Source organism: Rhodamnia argentea, chromosome 7 (assembly GCF_020921035.1).
Source record: "Rhodamnia argentea isolate NSW1041297 chromosome 7, ASM2092103v1, whole genome shotgun sequence".
In the NCBI taxonomy this organism is placed as follows: domain Eukaryota; kingdom Viridiplantae; phylum Streptophyta; class Magnoliopsida; order Myrtales; family Myrtaceae; genus Rhodamnia; species Rhodamnia argentea.
The window spans coordinates 5,098,629-5,115,094 of record NC_063156.1 but is presented as its reverse complement, the minus strand read 5'-3'; the positions used below and the strand labels follow the sequence as shown (position 1 = coordinate 5,115,094).

General features: G+C 41.4%; 1 protein-coding gene across 1 annotated transcript; it reads right to left on the bottom strand.

Moving 5' to 3' along the window:
* Positions 1-1,841: 1,841 nt before the first annotated feature.
* LOC115750823 (scarecrow-like protein 32) lies at positions 1,842-3,993 on the bottom strand. Its single transcript, XM_030688393.2, has one exon. The coding sequence runs from the start codon at positions 3,691-3,693 to the stop codon at positions 2,365-2,367; it is 1,329 nt and encodes a 442-aa protein (XP_030544253.1). The 5' UTR covers positions 3,694-3,993; the 3' UTR covers positions 1,842-2,364.
* Between the last annotated feature and the right edge of the window lie 12,473 nt (positions 3,994-16,466).

Below are 16,466 nucleotides of genomic sequence, written 5' to 3'. Positions count from 1 at the left end.
GCATCTAGCTAAAGCATATTGACCCCATCAGATTATGTAGATCTTACAAGGTTTGTGCTATATAGCTTCTATCTATTATGGTCTCATTATACCTTCTCACCTTCCATTTCGGTGGTGTAACCTTTGGCTAAGTCCAAAAGCTGTCATTGAACACTCAAAAGATGGAAAAATTGCTGCAAAGATCAACCCTGTGATATCCGCATATGGTGCGAAGTGAATGCGACTTTTCTATACCGAAAGGTCGTGGTCCTCATTCCTGATCTTTATCACCAGAAAACCGTAGCAAGTTTGAACCGGAAAGCATTCAACGGGCAAAGGACGAAGCTCAGTTCAAACATTAACGTTCTGGGAAAATGACATGAATTCATGTCTATACCCTTCATGTGCCAAAAGGTTCACATTGTTATGATAACGTGGTTTTTCGACTTCGGAAACTCGTTCAAAAACAAGAGCAAAAAGGGGACAAGGAGAAGAAGAAGAAGACCAAGATTCTCCATCTATTGCTGTCCAAAGTAAGAATGTTGTCAAAACCTTGTTTTCTCATACATAATATGGAGGAGATTTAGTGTGGCGCTATTTCCACGCCTTGTTAGTTAAAACGCATTAGCTTTTCTGTTAATTGACCAAGTTACAACTCTTCTATCATAGGATTTGACTCGATATTTATAATTAACATTATTCCCTCTCTGGATGATAGCAATCTCTCCATCCCTCTCCTTTAGTACCATATCTGTGCTAGGTTTCCAAAAGGTAAATTAGTTAACTTACCTCCGATGTCCTTTTGAATTAGCAAAACGAAGAAGTTGTCTTCATTCTAAGTAAAACCACGTTTCAAAGTCGAAAAACCAATTTTCTTTTGGATCATGAGTTCATTAATTTGTTGAAGATGTAATGCTCTTAATTTGACTTGTTTATATTACCGTTCATTTGTTCTTTTGCTAAGTTGTAGGTGATTTTCACCAAAATCTCACCACAACTTTCTCGCATTTGAACTTATATTTATTCATAGAAAGAAACTTTGACGACCATCTTCATGAGCAATATTGGTAACTTTCTTACAATATCAAAATATTTTCGCGGAAAAACTTATATAGTTACAGCTTTACATAAAAAAAGTTTCGCCTATCGAGTTGTACCCGAAAACAATTTGCTGGGGAATGTCTATCAAGTAAGGAATACGAACGAGTTGACAATATTTCAATTGCTTAACTTCAAGGATACAACCCATTGCTTGTAGTTGAATCAGAAAAAAAAATTATATTCTCATATCACACATCTAGACATGAAACCGACCACGGAGATGGTATACATCATATTCTAAATATCATAATGATTTTGCAGATATATAGAATTAGCGCAGTCTCTGTAAACTTAGCGGTTGGTATTAACCATCTCCTAGTCCTGGGAACGGTATTAACTCGCAGACATGGACCCTGCTCGTTGTGCCGGGATAGATGATCAAAAGAGTTATTTTCTTACGGGATGAATAATTATCGATAAGGAAATGATTACCAGTAACACTCCCCTGAGAGGAACTAATTTGACCTCGGATCGGCCTCAATGAATATCTGAACCTTTAACATCCCTGCCCGAATTTGTTCTGTTCCTTTCCCACTTGGTGGACAATGGAGAATTTGTGTATAAGGGCATTGATAAACTCCATAAATAAGCGACACCCAAAAAAACTTAGATAAACTATTTCATTTTTCCCTTCGACTTCTCCAGAGGACTCGATGTCTTTTAGTAAATTTGGAATAGCAGTCTTGCAATATATATCCAAGGCGTCGCGAAAAGAGCAGTAAATATCAATGAGAATATAGTAAACTTGCTTGTATCACGAGTTTTGGGTAGCTAGGAAAACATATTCTATAGAAATATTCTGCGACAGGAGCCTTCGAATCTAAAGCGTCGTTCCAAGAGATTTTGTCCATTTGTACAGAGACAAAACAACACATCTCTCTTTACTTTCACGTGAATCACACTTTAACGAGAGCTCGAACACAACGAACGAGAGCGGCACGATATTATTCTAAAAAAACTCTGTTGGCGTTTTCCTTCTCTGTCTGAACGCTCTTTGGTGCAGCCTTTCTGGTTGATTAAACATGGAAAGCACGAAACGCCATTTTTGTCTCTGCGTGCAACCTCATGGACCGCGGAGGAAAGAACGGCCATCATATGGTAGCTCGTACAGAACCACCTATTTGGCCATTTTAAGACAAGGCTGGTTTTCCCACGAAACGGAATTCTTGTCTCTTTTCCACGAACTGTGTGCCGGTTGATTCAGGCGCTTGCAATTGCATCCGGTCCGACCGGTCGGGGCGGGTCTTGTACAAGAAAGGACTCCGCATTGGCCTCCCTCCCAATTCAATTCTCGCACCCGTTGCTGGGGACCCAAGCCGTGGCGAAGACCGAGTTGTGGCCTTTCCACGTCAGCACCAACGTGTCCTCTTCTCGCTTCATCCCCCAGCCGCTGGCATGCTCATCAAGCAAGGACTTGACCTCGGTCACGGTCTCTTCGCAAAAGGGCAGGCTCAGGAAGCCGGCGTTCCTCATCCGCTGCGCCAATTTGTTGCCCGACTCTAGCCTCTCCATCCTTTGAAACCCTTCGAAGCTGACAATGTTCTCGATCTTGTGCCCGACGTCAGATTCGTACTCCAACCTCTGGCAACTATCCTTGGGCAAGAAAGTCTCCAATGCGTCAAACGGGATCCATAGATAATTGAAGCAAGTTGTGATTCTTGAGGCCAGGCTCGGCTCGCTCAGATCGACATCCTCATCAGCCACAATCACTATGTTCGGGTCGAGCCCTTTTATGATGTCCAAGAAGACATCTCTCAAAGAGACATCTTGGGAATCACCCCCATTCGGCTCGTCGCACAAGTATCTTACCCAATTTTGGCAATTGATGACCAAAGCCTCATCGTCAGCAAGATTCAGATCTAACGAACTCAATTGAGTCAGGATTGATTCGAAATGAAAAGCGTTGGTCGATTCGGACACATTAGTCGAGTCATCCAACACGGCGAATTCGAATGGTACGTCCCTAAACTTTGCGAAATTACCTAAGCGAAGCCCAATCTCCTCGATCGTTACATTAAGCAGGGGAGGGACCGGCGGCCTACAAGACGGCACTGTGATCTTGAGCGACGGAGGGCCTTCGGGTCTTTTAGCCAAGGCGTCTATGAGTGTAGGCCACTGCATACAATGAGTGATGCTGAAATCTAAGATGTGCACCCTCGAATACCCTTGGATGGCCCTATAGATCGCGCTGTTGGACGCGCAAAACCCGAACCTATGCCAAGGGATGAGATCTACGTACACCGCTAGCTCGGTCACACTCATCAACCTCCTCTCGACAATCCCGTTGCCGTTGAAATTGACGGTTGTCGGGCATAACCTAGACGCTCTAGATATCAAAGCTTTCAAGAACCACGAAGTAAGTCTTTGATTAGGGTCACCTGTGGAAGAAGCCACGTTGTTGAGAACCCACATGACCTGTTGGGCCAAAGTGACGTCGCTCCGCTCGAGGGCGCTCGCGCAGTGAAGCAGAAGCTTTTCTATGCATGCCGCGTCCAGGCTGCCGAGGCACCCTTTGAGCGCGCCGGAGAGCGAACTCTGCTGGGTGTTGAAGAGGCTGAGGTTTTGCAGATAAATCGACGCCGTCGCGTTTCCCCGCAGTTCAGCCTTCATCATGAACTGAAACGGAAGCTTCTGCCGTTGAAAAGACAAATTGGGGTTCTGTTGCCGTAACGTGCATGGAAGATTAGATGATTGTGAAGAGAAGGTGCGTGGAAGAAGTTCCCATTCTTCTTTCTCGTTGATGCGAGCTGATTCGTTCGACACGCGTCGGGCGGGTACTGGAGGAGCGGATTGAAGAGCTTAGGGGATTATCTGGTTGAAAGAGATGTTGAGTTGAGTGGGGTTCCAGGATTTGGAGGGGATTGAAGAGCTAGGTTTTATCTGGTTGCGAGGAGATGTTGAGTTAAGTGGGGCTCAAGATTTGCCTATACTTGACCTAAATATATAGGAAGGCTAGAGAGAGAGAGAGAGAGAGAGAGAGAGAGAGAGAGAGCTCCTTGTTGTGTAATTATATGCTAAGATACTAAGAACCAATTTCATGTAAAGTAGCTCAAGATCGCATTTAGCACCACATTATTCTCTGCTTAACTTTTGTCACCTCTAATGCAAATAAATTACTAATTTCTTTGTTGCTTTGTTTGAGCAATCATTCATGTGTCCCTCGGCATTTTTCGAATGATTGAAGGATCCAATTAGAATAAGCAATGTAAGGCGATATTATAGGATTTGAGAAATGAATTGTACAAGTGAACTGGAAGGGGAATGACAGTTGATAGAAATAATGGACATTTTGCTTGAGGTCATTGAGATTATAGGGAAGTAACAAGGGGCAATGTTTCATGAAGTGGACATCACTACTGTTTGGCCAGTTTATATCAAAGTTAGGGCATGGTATATTAAACTAGTTCTGCATGACTTCTTCTGTTGAATAAAGCTCATAAAACTTTGGACAAAGTCACCCACATGATGATCAATGTACTAACATATGGTCAATATGTACTTTCTTCAGACTCGACTCGATCTGATTGGCAGTTCTACACACAAAGAGCTCACTTTTTTCAAACTATCTACGATAATCACGTGTTTAACAAATTTTTTTCACACTAGTTGCTCTTGGTAACGATGGGAACGCCTCCGAATAATGATTGTTTCTATCGTCTTGCTTTGGCGGATTGCTCATTATTCCTCTCCTCCACTTCCAAATTCTCCACCAGCACCAACTTCCTCTCCGAAAGAGAGGCAAAGAGTAGGTTAACCAAGCTGTCTCAGCCGGCCGAATTCTTGTCGAACTTGAGATCCTGGACTGCCCATCGAGACAAGGCAACCGTTCGTATTATAATCCTAGAATAAGATCAGAATGGGATTCTCCAGCATCGAGCTTAGCGATTGATGGTTACCCTCCATTTCCGTCCTTCCACATATGCATTGATACGCATGTGGTTCAAATTGGTTGCTTGTGCCATGTCCAGCCACCACGTACGACAAACTCGATCGACTTTTTGTCAAAAGGACTTGAAGGACGACGGATTAGGAAACTCTCTTTTATAGGTTTTTTTTTTGGCTTTTCAAAAGATTATCACTCCATTTATTGGTTAAAGGCACATAATGGGTGATAGTTTAGCACATTTATATCACCTGCGACGTTGAAAGATTGGATCTTACAATAATTTCTCTGATTATCTTTTTTTTTTTTTTTGTGATCCAGAATAGGCTATTAATCTCACGATGGATTAAGGACAATCACATAATTATTTCTATAAGTAAGTTAAATAGTTTAGGTTGGTCGTGCTCCTTTTTTTTGTTTCTTTCCCTTTTTGCCCTCAGTTTCATCTGTTCACTGTGCATAGTGCCAACTCCTTTGTCACTGTCACTGCACGTGACACCAAGCCAACCTCAATCACCAGCCACAACCGCATCTCCACCCCCTCCAACACCCGCTCAACGCCGCCGCCCCCACCATGGGCCTATCCCGAGTGCCCACCGCTGCAGCTCCCTCTGACTCCCTCTCTTTGTAAGTATGGGCAAGCGGGTGGTGTTGGGCTCACAATGCTAGATCTGACGTCACTCGAGGCTGCGCGGTGATGACACGGGGGTCCCTAACTCCTGAAACCTCCTTTCTCGTCGTCAAGGATCAGAGAGGGGAGGGGAGATCGAGGCCTTGCCGATGTCGCTGACCTAGGTCGATGCCAGATGTTGGGCAGCGACACCTAAACGAAACGGGTCTTTGTTTGTTGAATGTCATTAGGAGTTACCTAAAACGAAAACAATAGGAATTAAGAGTGAAGTAGCATAGAATTTTGTTCCTGAGTGCTTCATGGGCACTTCTGGAACATGCACACGAATTAACTGTCATTTTCCAGTTGTTGTTTTTCTAATGTTATGCATGATCAATGTATCGAAAATTAAGATTTATTTCTATAAATATGATTTATTAACAAGTATCATATAAATTCTCATAAAATCAAACGGTCTAATATCACCTAATCCTCTAATCACCAAAAGCCGTTGTCGCCCTAAATAGAGCCTTAAAAAAAATGCTGAATTTGAGATCAACAATGTCCAAACACACTCTCCCCTAGAATACAGCCTAAAAATTGCCGAATTTGAAATTAATCTAGTTCAAACTCTCTCTCTCTCTCTCTCTCTCTCTCTCTCTCTCTCTCTCTCTCTCTCTCTCACGTGCGTGCCGCGCAGAGGACCACGTGCGCTTAAAAGTCGAAATGACCCTCAGTTACGTGTATCTGATCCACACCAAGGAGGTACGTTAAACGAGGTTTCAACGTTTGAAATTTTTTAGAATGAAGGCTGTCGCATCGCAGGCAGTTTTTTATAGGCCGGTTTGTGGCTTTGTATCCCCTGGTCTGGGCCACATCAATTTTTATGAGCGTGTTATCTTCTGCATATGTACATGTGTTGAGTTTGCACGTCATGGAAAATGTTTAGTAGTGCTAAACAAAGTTACAAGCATTATTAAAGGAAACACAGTAAATTACACTACAAGTCCAAAAGCTTACTTGAATCACTAATCGAAGAAGTACATTAAATAACGGACATACCTCGAGATTCCGCAGATTAAATGTTCCCGTTGTCACGTTATGGGAGAGGAGCAGGAAGACGCGTTTTCGTTCTTCACTGTTTTTCTTTCTTTTTTCCACACAGTGAACGTCTAAAGCGACAATCAACAGAAAGAACGTCTCTCGTTCTTTTTATCACATTGCAAAGTAATAACTGCTAAAAGCAGTTAATCTTAGGGATAATGGGCTGTGATTGCCTACATGGGCCGACCACCACTTCCCACAAATCCCAATAATCATTAATTAGTTTGTGGGAGATCAGCATATATTTGGTATAAGTGGCAATGCCGTGGAGTGTTCTAACTTATATGTTTGGTAACACAAGTTTTAAAACTACAATACTGCGACACTATTACGAGGCAACTCCCTAAAAGATAACATCGGGGAGAATTTTCGGGCATGTCTCAGCCAATCTAAAGCTCGACTTGGTGGGAGAAGAGGCAAGACAAAATCAAGCTACGTTTCCGGCCGAGTGCCAGTGGGGGTTTGGGTGCTAGCGGCATGGCCAGAGGTCGCCGTTGATGGTGGTGACGCCGGTCCATCCACACACCACAACCGCATCCATCTTTCGTTCAAATACTCTTAGTTCGGTTTAGTGGAACGTGAGTAATCCATTAATGTACGACATTTTGAATCCTCGTTACATGGATGGTGGCGGCCGCGGCCATGAGTGGTGGTCACGGTGGATGACGAGAACTCCTTTTAATTAACGAACACCTTCACATGTGCTACTCCAATAAAATGGCAAAAAGTGAACATCTTACTTTTCATAAACCTAAATTTTTATCCGTATTTCAAAAGAGAATCTACACGTCGGTATGAAAAATTTATGTTGGTCGTAAGATTTTGGAAAGTGAAAGCATGTTATATCTCTCTCTTACTTGGCATGCAAAAGAGAAACAGCACAAGAAATGTCTGAAAGAACACGCTTAAAGCTTCGATTTGAGCCGTCATCTACGAAGCTAGGGTTTCGGCTCGCAGCGGCATCTAGCGATGAAATTATTCACTGCGACAAAGCTGCAGATTGGAGTGATCCAACGCAAGACATGTCTCCATCACTCTATCAATGGCGATCCAACGAAAATCTTTTGATTTGGATGACTCGTTCTTTCCGGTGCACGAGAAAGTTTTTCAGATGTTCTTCGCAAGCCAGCTTTGTCTAACCTAAACCATTGAAAAAGGTTTGGCAGCAAGCGTGCATCTCTTCGACGTCTCTTGAATGTAAAATCGTGCTCGAGTGTTTGGCCAAAGAAACGTACAAGAGTGCCATCTCCAGAGCTTATATATACTTACTGATATTTTTCGCCGGAGTTCTCCTCCTGGATTTTGAATTACCGTGATTGCGGGATTCCCCGGAAATGCTCGGTGCGAAATCTCTCGAAACTCGGCTATGCTTACTATTCGAGTTTAGCGTAGTCCAAAGAAAATCCCCTCTACTAACGAACGTTGAAATTTGAGTTGACGATGACAAATTAAGAAAAGCTTTGCGAATGTTAACATAAGAGAGGCTGATACAGAAATTTCACATAAAATTTCAAAAATTTACAAGACATGTATGGTTGATGAAAGTCGGCAAAAGTACTAAAAAATTTCTAAGCCTATTGCATTGGTATCAATTTAGTTCCAAACCTTTTACATTGATATAAATTCAGTCCATCCAATTAATTTTGGCGAGAAATTGATAATGTGGGCGACAGTTGTCTTGGGTGCTATGGCCGGCATTGACATGGATATTTTTTTAACTTTTTTTTCTTTTTTTTTTCACTTTGGCGCGAGGGCCATGGCCGCCTTGCCAACCCCGGGCGAAGCGGCACTCATATAGATCTGGTGAGGGCTACGACCCTCGCCGGCCAAAGTGAAAAAAAAAAAAAAACTAGAACATATTTTGTTTAAAACATATATTAAAAAATGTACAAGTCGGCGTCGGCTACATCTTGTAGGACGCGAGATGTCTATATCAGCGATTTCCCGTCAAAATTAACCGGATGGACTCAATTAATATCGATGCAAAAGATTTAGGACTAAAGCGGTCTAATTAAGAAGTTTAAAACTAAATTGATATCAATGCAATATGTTTTAAATTTTTTTTTATACTTTTCACGACGAAAGCGGACCGGCCATCACCCTTCCAACCTCATTAGGTCTAGAAGATGTATATACTTGTCCATGACTAGCCACTGATTAAGCCACTACCATGGTTTTTGTTATTCTCTTTCTTGCTAATTAAATACACATTCGTACCTTAAGCGCAAAAGATTGCAATTAGATGACCATTTTTTTGGCTGAGTCCAACGGCAAATCGACGGCAAGTATCACAAAATTCACAAACAAACAAGAAAAACAAAGGGAGACGCCCAATGATTGAACTCTTCAAATATTTGTTTCTGCTCCTAATGAAAAGGTCGTTTCGAATGCCCTAAATTGGAATCATTGGCTAATCAATATACCACCTCGAATCGGGAGAAAATGACAGCACCTCGAGACCCGCTCGACGTATCTAAGCCAACCCAGTTGAAGATGTCACGAAGGATGAGCATAGTGATCTTCACCAGGAATTCGATCATCACCCCGCTTTTGGACTATTTTAAGCCCACTAGTGGTACTCATTTTCTGGCAACCTTAAACAAAACGAGAGAAGAGGACCACGTAAATTTGTCTCGTCGGCCAATGAACATCCAGAGAATGTGACAAGGGATTGTACGATTGGAAGGAAAAATGGGTTTAACAAGCTTCCAGTGAGAGGATCCATGGTGGTTGCCCTGGTTAAATTGGAGCAGGTCAAAATGGCTCGAACTTGGCATTTCTGTACTTTGTGCTTTGTTTCTAGTGGACAGAGCAAATGGGAAAGAGACGATGAAGGGTCCAAATCAGTACTGGGGAGTTGGGATGCTTGCAACCCTATGCACTTTTTTCTTGAATTGAATAGATTACATTCAGCATGGGGTTGTTGGTTGGTTCGTTTGGATCGACTCTGGGAGAGATTTTTGAATAACACCAATCGTGTGAGGTAAAGTAAGACTTACTTTTTTGAAACTTTGAAATGAAATCGGATTTCATCTTCTAATCCGGTATCATGATCGAAATGTTTTGCTTTATGGGTTTATTAATTAGTTAAAAGTGGGAAATGTACACATCCGCACGTGCTAGAGGACCCGGCCTGACCTTATTTTGGCAACCGGAATAGCAACCCCCTCTCTTGACGGGAAATGTGCACATCCGCACTCGCTAGAGGGCCCGGCCCAAGCTTATTTTGGCAACCGGAATAGCAACCCCCTCTCTTGATGGGAAATGTGCACATCCGCATGCACTAGAGTGCCCGGCCCAAGCCTATTTGGGCGACCGGGATAGCAGCCCTCTCTCTTGACAGTATCATAAAGGGTACCGCCTTCGCTATGTAACTTTTGGTTTAGGCTATAACTACTTCACATCATCCATAACTAGAAAGTTCAAGGTTGTCGAGCCCATCCCAATCAAGATACTACTTATTAAAAAATCTCTCCACACAAAATACATCGTAACTATGCAGTACAGCATGAGCTGCTCCGAGGTATGGATCGAACTTATGACTCGAAGAAGATAGGTGGCTTCTTTATCATTAGGCCAACCACCGTTGTGGTTTAGCGATCTTAATTCGACCTAGCTTTATTGCACAAGCAGAATTCGAACAGCATGACACGACGACATGATGAACTTATTACCTCTGGATGAGTTGGGCTTTCAATACGAGCCCATCAATCTGGGCTCTTGTGCTGGGGAAAGAGAATGTGGACTTCTAGACAGGCTGGAGAAAGTGATGTCCTTCACAAGCCCAGACCCAAATTTGGTCGTTTGATTTCTATTTTTATTTTCTCAGTAGTGCTTTCTTTTCTGTCAACTAAGCAATCCGGACAAGAGAGTGTAAGCATTGCTTAATTATGGTTTAATCAGACTTGACATGACTTAATGAATGTTTGTGTTGGTTAAATATAGCTCTTTAGTAATTACAGCCATAGTTTATAACATGAGATATGTGAACCTTCGATGGGAGCTTGTAATACTGATTCGGCTCGTTTAGAGTTCTATATTGTTACCAACAGGAAAAAAAACCCGCTTGAGGTTGATTTAAGTCTCAAAACCCATGGTTATCATACGTTTGAGGTATAAAAAAAAAATTCTTATTTTCCTTTCATTTATGAATTTTCCAATCATTTTCAGTTTTCGCTTTCAATTAGGGTTTCCCTACGGTTTCGGTATGCATACTTCCGTTATTCTAGAGAAGGACGCTTTTTTGAGGACTTATCAGAAATCACATCGAGAGAAGATGCTTTTCTTATATTAGATTCCTGCTTAACGCTTAACAATATGGCGAGTCCGTGGGCGTGGTTGTTCGCGAATTATTGGTTTGCTTAGTTTCATTTGTGTCAACCACTCATTATATCGGCCCGATGATGAACATATCAATCACTTTCTCAAGGTCGGGAAGCATTACTATGTACCAAATAAATTACCCATGCCTACGCTAACTCGTCATTTTCCCCGATTTTCAAGTCGATCATGCCATTGCACTGCTCGCCACGATTGAAGTAGTGACCGAGGACATGACGGGTCAACCGAATGGGATAAGATAAGAGCGTCTTAGACGAGGGGATTGTCCTTAAAAGTCACGCAACTTTGGCAATTAACTCTTTCTTTATACTTTCCCAAGTGGCAAATTGAAAGCTTTTGGTCGAGACGCATTTGAAGATTCAAGGTTGACGGAACCCACCATCTTGGGAAAAGCTTTTATATAGGGGGATAGGCTTAAAAATATAGCAGTGGTCAGACCATAAAGCCACATCGTATTTAGCCCTTTCATTTAATTTTGGCGAAAAACCGCTAATGTAGATGTGTCCTATGTGGCACGGCCGGGCGTTGACGTGGATAATTTTTTCATTTTTTACTTGTCTAAAATTATATAATTTTTTTTTTCTTTTCTTCTCTTTTCTACTGTGAAGTGACTTATCAGAGTCGACCCTAGTGAGGGCCAGTTACATGCTAACATTTGGCCTTTGTTCCGGCTTGCTTTGGGTGGCATAGCCCATTGCAAAAGTCCCCCAGCGACACTCGAGCCCTGCAAGGGCATCCCGGTCCTCACCTGTGTGTCGGTGTGAGGAGGTCGAGGACCGGCGGAGAAAAATAAGAAAAAAAATTCAGAATTTTTTTAGATAATTGAAAGAATTGTGCACGTTAGAGCCAACTATGTCATATAGGACAGCCGGCATCCATGTTAGCGTTTTTACGCCAAAATTAATCGGAATGATTATATTGATAAATTGTCAAAAGGTTTAGCACTAAATTGGCCAAAATAAAAATTTTATAATTGAATTGGTATCCGACAACAGGCTTTATGACTTTTTTGTTATTATCCTCGCGGACCTCGCCCATCATGTATCTTTAAGATAAATGAATGTCGCATGAGTCCATTGCAAAATCAAGGAAAGGTTATCAAAAAAAGTCCTAAACCTTGGGCCAATTCAATCCATCTAGCTAATTTTGCTCAAAATAGCTAATGTGGCATGGTCGACACTTACGTGGATAATTTTTAATAATAATTATTTTTTATTTTATTTTTCATTTTTCATTTACTTATTTTTAATCTAAACTTAGGGCAAGCAAGGACGAGGGTGTGTGGCCCCTCACTCACACGCCCGTGCCCAAATCTAGCAAGGGTCGTGATACCCTCACTAAATCTAGCTAGGCGTAGACCACGACACCGCCTCGCCAGCCCTAGTTTAGAGAAAATAAAGAACCTAAGAAAATAAAAAGAATTATAGAAAATATATTATTAAAAATTTTCTATGTCAGAGCTGTCCCTGCTGGTGGCTCCACGACAATAATTCCGGCCAAAATTTGGTGAAGTGATTAAATTGACACAAATGCAAAATATTTAGGGCTGAATTGGTAAAAAAAAGAAGAAGAATTATGACTGAATTAACACGATTGCAACAGGTTTATGAATTTTTTGGTAATTTCCGTTCAAAATCAAAGACATCCCTCTTTCATCATTTTGATATAGTAAATCTTCGATAATCCACATTAGTACAAGCTTAAAGAAATATCGGCCAGAATCAGAGGAGATAATAGCCTTCCTTTTCCCACTAAAGAGACCAAGCAAATGTACATCTTTGTTCTGACCTCAAAAAAAAAAAAAAAATTGTAGATCTTTGTGGCTTCATTTGTAAGGATCATGCGCTGGCCCTTATGCTTCCTATTAAAGCCTCGTGGCCCAACAGTACGTCCCTCGAGAGTGACCAGACAATGGAGTTGTCTCGTACCCTCGTCCATCCTCCAACAAGAACCACATCAATCTCCACGATTTCTCGACCCTTTTCTCGAAAGACAAAAAAAAAAAGAGGAAAGAAGAAAAGAAATCGGACCGCCACGACAACCGCCGTCTTGCCCACGTCGGAGATTCGGATGGGGAGAAGATACCGTTCCTCGCGACATCGATGTCGAGCAAGAATTTATCTCGACAAAGATAGGAGCCACACAAAGCAGAGCAAAAGGAGACAAGCCATTGGAGGGTGCCCAGTGGTGATTCATGGGCAGAGAGACCAGAGGGGTGCGAGGCATGATTCCGAGGGCAACGTTTTGTGGTGGAGAGGCATCCGCACTTCCCCCCTCGGTGGGTCATTGCACTCCCTAGCACTTTTTTTTTTTTTTTGGTGCGTCTTGTAAAAGATCTTAGATAGTCTTAAATTGTCGTCGTTGGTTGCATTGGACCCAAGAACGTGTGGTAATTGAGAAGTTTAAGGGATTGGCGACGACCGACGGTTCGGGGCAGTGGGTGAGAGGTGGTGTGCAAGACGTAACTAGACAATCCGTCCTCAATTTATTGTATACATGCTAATTCGATCTTAAACTTTTCGATTTTGGCGATTCAGTCTCAAATCCTCCCTGCGAGATTCCAATGCAACCCTTCAAAAAAGGCCAACTTGACTGTCCAATCACCGCCGGCCGACTTATACTTGGTCGGAATGGCTACATTGAAATTTCATGCGATGGTTTATGATCAAGGTGGCAAAATCGAAAATTTCATGACCGAATTGGCATCCCGGTACAACGGATTCGGGATCGATTGGGTAATTTTTTTCGAAAACACGCGATTCACAAATCCGAAGGGAAATTTTCCAAAAAAATCTTAAATCTATTGCAATTGTATCAATTCGGTCCTAAATGTTTTTTTTTTTGCCAACCGAGTCCTAAATTTTTTTATGTTTATACCAATTCAATCCTTTCTACCATCGTGATCGATCGATGGTAACGTAATAATTTTTAATAATGATATTAATATTTTTTTTTCTTCTCCTTCTTTCTTTAGCCGGTTGGCGGAAGAAGGAGAAGAAATAAAAAGAAAGAAAAGAAAAACGAAGCAAAATAAAAAAAAATGAAAAAAATAAATGATTATTAAAAAGTTGTCACATCGCCGCCGATCGGCCAAAGTTAGTTAAAAGGATTAAAGTGACACAAACGCAAAAATTTTAGGACTGAATTGATAAAAAAAAAAAAAAAAAAATCGTGGTCAAATTGACACAATTAAAATAAATTTAGGACTTCCTTAGTAATTTTCCTCTAATCGGAGTCCAAGCGAAAATGATTTCCTCGAGGGCGCGTTGGCTCCGGTAACGACTCAATTATTAGGGACGCAGAAACTATCGGATTTCTCGAGATGTAAGTCCGAGTGCGTTCGAAAAGACCGGCTTTGTCAAAAACGTGCGGACGGGCAGCAATCCGCTGCGTCATCAGTTGGCGATGCTTTCACTCAAGCAGTTGACTCTACACAAGAAATTGCCTGCTTAGTTGTATTTTCTTTTCTTTTTTAAAGCGTTCGGTTTCATCTAACTTTCTTTAGCCAATATTTATTCTGCTTGCTTGGTTTGGACGGTTGACATCCCCTTTTATTAATCTAGCACATGGAACATGAAGGGACCAAACTATGTACCAACTCTTTATTCTAGTCTCATTAGTCATCAAGGCATTTTTGAGGATTAAGATAAATGGCTATGACTAAACCTCTTAGGCCATTAGTAGACTTATGTGTGATCCTTGCATTGGCCAAAGCTATAATTTGACTTTATCGACTAAATAACATAAACTTCCGTAGATTGCTATATAAATCGCCCAATTGGTCCTGGAGTTAGTGTACGAATTCCAATTCAATCCTAAACTCTTCCATGTTGCCAGTGTAGCCTTGAACCTCCGCGCGGAATTCCAATGCGGTAATTCCGGCCAACCGCCGTAGGAAACTGCCGACGTAGTAATCCACAAGCTGTCGGCGTCAACGTGCCACGTCGGCGATTTTCGGAAGTAATTTGCTGAAAGGTCTGTGTCGGAATTCCGAGTAAACGTGTATGATTATATTGGCAAATTGGCAAATGCAAGATTAGATTGACGTCCGTGTATTAGATTAGGGATCTGTTGGATAATTTTCTCTTCCATTCTAAGTTGTGTCGACATCTTGACAACGACTGGTCATAAAACTTAGAAGGACTTGTCATGGTAGATTGATCGAGAGAGTTTGAGAAATGCAAAGTTTGCATTTCGAGAACCGGAGATTGTCAAATTCTGGTCAATATTAGAGTCCACGGATTTTCGTAGTCCATCTTCAAGTGTATATTTCAATGGGCTTTAGCGGATAGCTGGAGAAGAAAGAGGATTATTTTTAAAAGAAAAAACTAGAAATAGAGGTCATCAATTCCTGGTCCGATCCGTTTCCTGAGCGATTTAATGGAATCGGTGAATTATTAAATTTACATTTAGGAAATAAAATAAATAAATAAAAAAATAATTGGTCCGATCCAGGCTGTTGGAACTGGAAAAATCACTGGTTCTAATTGTGTGGAATCGGGAACCGAATGGCACCCCCGAATATTGGACCCAATCGGCCGGTTCAGTCTTATCTGGGTTGTTTTCGATTTGGTTAGTCGATCCTGCGCACCCCTAAGTAGAAAAGCCATCATTGTCCCTTAAATCATGAGAAACCTGCTAATTTAATTACCATTTAGTCCCTTTGCCTTCTTTTTTTGATCTTCTTTTTCGGTAAAGACCTTGATTTAGTTGATCGTGATTTTCGCCACCACGGGATGTATTACCCCCGCGAGCAAGGGCGCGATGTTTCAACATTAAAATTGGAATCTTTCCTGTCTTGCAATAACACTCCCAAGTGAAAATCGAATTTTAAGATTGTTTTATCTTTCCCCGCGTACAATTTCTCTGGACAGTATCTTCATCACTAATGATATCTTTCCATATGGATTACTTGAATATTTAATAATTAAAATGCCTTCGCTAATCTTGCAGGTACATTTTTTCAAACATATCTACTAATACAAAAGGGAAGAATCGCCACTAGCTTTGTTTTTTTTTTTTTTTTACCACTACTCCATAAGAAAACAAGAAATAAAATTTCTACAATTCTTCGCATTTCCTATTTTAAAATATTTAAATTTTGGGAAATGCTTCCTCGACACTCTGACAGTGCTGCCAGTTATTTCTGATCCCACGATTTTTTAATTAATGAGTATTTTACGCAAAACACGCGATTTTTCAATTAATGAGTGTTTTATGTAAAATACGTGGTAATGGTGTGTAGATCTATAGTAAGAAATAACCGATAGTACTGTCGGATCGTCATGGTAGCAGTTCTCCTAAATTTTTACAATGTATGACGTGGAGTTTGGGCAAGGAAAAACATGTGATTACCGTAAAAATTGGTTTGTTCGTGGGTCAACGACTTAAACAGGAAATCGGAGGTTTGCACTCGGGATAAGGACAAAAGCACAGCAAATTCTCAAA